This window comes from Suncus etruscus, chromosome 15, assembly GCF_024139225.1.
Source record: "Suncus etruscus isolate mSunEtr1 chromosome 15, mSunEtr1.pri.cur, whole genome shotgun sequence".
NCBI lineage: Eukaryota > Metazoa > Chordata > Mammalia > Eulipotyphla > Soricidae > Suncus > Suncus etruscus.
Window position 1 is genome coordinate 60032074 of NC_064862.1, and position 3194 is coordinate 60035267.

General features: G+C 56.1%; 1 protein-coding gene across 1 annotated transcript; it reads right to left on the reverse strand.

Moving 5' to 3' along the window:
- Positions 1–867: 867 nt before the first annotated feature.
- Positions 868–1542, reverse strand: C15H16orf54 (chromosome 15 C16orf54 homolog). Its single transcript, XM_049789221.1, has one exon. The coding sequence runs from the start codon at positions 1540–1542 to the stop codon at positions 868–870; it is 675 nt and encodes a 224-aa protein (XP_049645178.1).
- Between the last annotated feature and the right edge of the window lie 1652 nt (positions 1543–3194).

Below are 3194 nucleotides of genomic sequence, written 5' to 3' on the forward strand. Positions count from 1 at the left end.
GAAATATTTAAAGTAACTAGTAGCACAGGTGAAAACCCAGCAAAATTCTAACATTACGGCTAAGGCTTGGGTGCTCAGGGCCAGTGCATCTCTCTGGGTCAGCTGAGCTGAGAGTGAGGCCGAGGCCATTACATTTATGATGACCAGAGGCTGCCAGGGGCCAGGACAAGTGCTGTCCAGTTATCCGGTTAGTTCAGATTCCCACTGCTGGGCAGCCTTCCTTGTCACCGAAGATGCCAGGTGCTGGCTAGCATATGGCCCTGATGGAGAACTCAGGGTCTTCTAGGATAGGAGGCCCCGCTCCAGGCAGAAGAACTTCTCCTCAGCAAGGCCCCGCAAGTCCCATGTCATAACTGGGGGGATCAACGCCACAGTTTGGAGATAATAAAATGCTCCTTGATGGTCTTGCTCTTTCTCCCTTTTTTCAGGAAGGATGATTTGGGGCTTTTGGAGTCTAGCTGCCCATTACCTCCTGCGTGCTTGGCTGGTTCTTATGACCCCCGGAGTCTAGCCTTTAGCGTCCATAGCACCTCTTCACTGGAACGCAGGAGAGAGATGAATGGTGGGAATCTGCATGGCTGCTATTTCCTGCTGCCTGGTGCTTTGAATTCTTAATCCAGAACATAATCCTGGTGGTTCCTGGCCTAGAGCTGGCCCGTGGTCCAGTTCTGTGCCCATAGAGCCTCCAAGCAGAGGCACCTTTCAGGCTTGCCTGGCCTGCCATACCCAGAGCAGAGACTGAAACAGTGTCAAAGGTTTGGGCATACTACCTGGGGACCATAAATGGCAGCATAGGGGCCGGCCTGGAGCCTCTGAGAGACCCTTTCTCCAGGGTCCCAGGGACCCAGATCCCTAGAACCTGGGCATTCAAAACCCGACACTGGAGCGGCCTTCCCGTTTCCAGAAAGCAGAGATCTGCTCCTGGGTGACCCGGGGCTGCAGGCCCCAGTCAGGCTCCGGGCTTCCAGGCCGCAGCCTTCGGGGCGGTGGACTCCCGAAGTGGGTGCTGACTTCGGGCTGCGGCTCAGGCTCAGCCCAGGTCACCAGGCCAGGGGCTTGTGGTCTCTCTTTCCAGGCTGGGGCCCCCCAGAAGGTGCTACCATCAGGGGCTTTGGGTGGGACCTGGGGGGCTAAGGGCCTGGGAGGGTTGAGGGGAGCTAAGGGCGCGGGTGGGGCTGTGGCCCGGCGCTCTAAGGTGCCACCGGGGGTAGGGGGATCAGGGGCCCTGCCATTAAGTAGGGGGATCACGGAGCCATACCAGTCCTCTGAGCGCTCTCGGGCAGTGCCCCTAGGTTCGATCCAAAGCTCTCCTCCAGGTCGCCACACCAGGGAGGGCGCCCTGGCACTGGGCCCTGGGCGCAGAGAGCTGCGGAACAGGCGTTCGGCCAACACGGCTGTAGTCAGAAGGAAGAGGGCAGCCAGGCAGGCCAGGGCCAGCATGATGGGGACACAGGGCCCACAGGGCAGCGGGGGCCATGGGGCTGGCTCTGCCACAGAGGACTCTTCCATGTGACCGGAGGTCTGCTGTGGAATCCCAGGCATCTGGAAAGAAAGGAAGCAGAGTCAGGGGTGACTACTAGCTAGGGACTGTAGGTACAAAAGCTGGGAGATGAGAGGAGGAGTTGGTTACACACACACACACACACACACACACACACATATGTGGGCGCGCCAAAAGAAACCCACAGAGAGAGGAAGAGTCCCAATAAAGGACAAGCCTGAGTGTAGGGAGAAGAGACCCGCCTGGGCCTACCCTCACCTACCCAGCTCTTGCTGGTAGAGGTGGACCCCTTGCAGGAAGGGGTAGACATGAATGAAAGTCTCCCTCCCCATCCTGCCCCCATGCACCCTCTCAAGACCCCCAGCTGGCACCTAGGATGGGCCTTGACCGAACAATCTCGCTCCGGGTCGTTCTTGCTCTCTGCTGCCAGTGAGCGGGGCCTGGTCACTACAACGCCGCCTGCCTCTAGGGTTGCTGGGATTGCTGTTATATCCCAGTCCCCAGACCTGGTCCTGCTGCAGGGGTCTCCTGACCTCTCTTCCTCAGAACTGCTCTGCCAGGGGCACGCCCAGAGGGCACAGGGCAGTTTCTTCAGATGAAAGCGGAAGGGAGGACACCCCTTGTTGCTGGGCAACTGCACCCCAACTCCCCTGCCCCCATAGCGTTTCCACAGCAACCTGTGGATGTGGTCACTGCGGTAAGGAGGCATTTCCTGGGTCGAGGTGGGGCTAGAGGGTAGCAGTTGTGTTAAACTCAGTCTCTGCTTAGGCCTCAGGCCTTGGACATTCTCCTGGATATTCGAAAGAGAAGACCAAGATGGGCCACTGTGATCTCAGGTCTTCTGTGTATAGGCTCTGCTGGCGTCCAGGCAGCCACCTGCCTGCCGGGCTTACCCACCCATGCCTGACACCTACCTCTGCATGCCTATGCCCAGTATTCTCCAGTACCAAGCGAAGATACATGCTTTAGGAATAAACATTTTTTTGGGTGGATACACTGGGGACGCTCAGGGGTTACTCTTGGTCTGTGCTCAGAAATCATTCCTGGCATGCTCTGGGGACCCTATGGAATGCTAGATGATCAAACCCAGGTTGGCTGCATGCAAGGCAAACACCCTACCCACTGTGCTATTGTTCCAGCCCTATCAGGGATCACTCTTGGCAGTGTTTGAAGACCATATTGTGGTACCCAGGATCAAACCAGGTCAACTGCATGAAAGGAAAATGCTTTATTCATTGTACTATCTCTCCTACCACCAGGAAAAAAAATTGGGGCCACATCAGGTGGTGGTCAGGGTTTACTTCTGGCACTGTGCTCAGGAATCACTCCTGGTGGGTTTAGGAACCATATGTAGTGTCTATGTTTGAACCTGGGTCAGCCACATGCAAAACACTTGACCTGTTCTATCATCTCATTTTTGCCTCAGACCATTTAACCCAAATTTGGAAAATATCTGTGAGGTCAGAATTAGGTAGCATATGTCAGGCCTCAGTAAAAGCCCAGGATGGAGACACAGGCTGAGATCTATCTCCAGGGCCCTCTGTATTTGCTAATGTTTGTCTTGAAAGAGGATCTGAGGGGCCTGGAGAGATAGCACAGCGGCATTTGCCTTGCAAGCAGCCGATCCAGGATCAAAGGTGGTTGGTTCGAATCCCGGTGTCCCATATGGTCCCCCGTGACTGCCAGGGGCTAT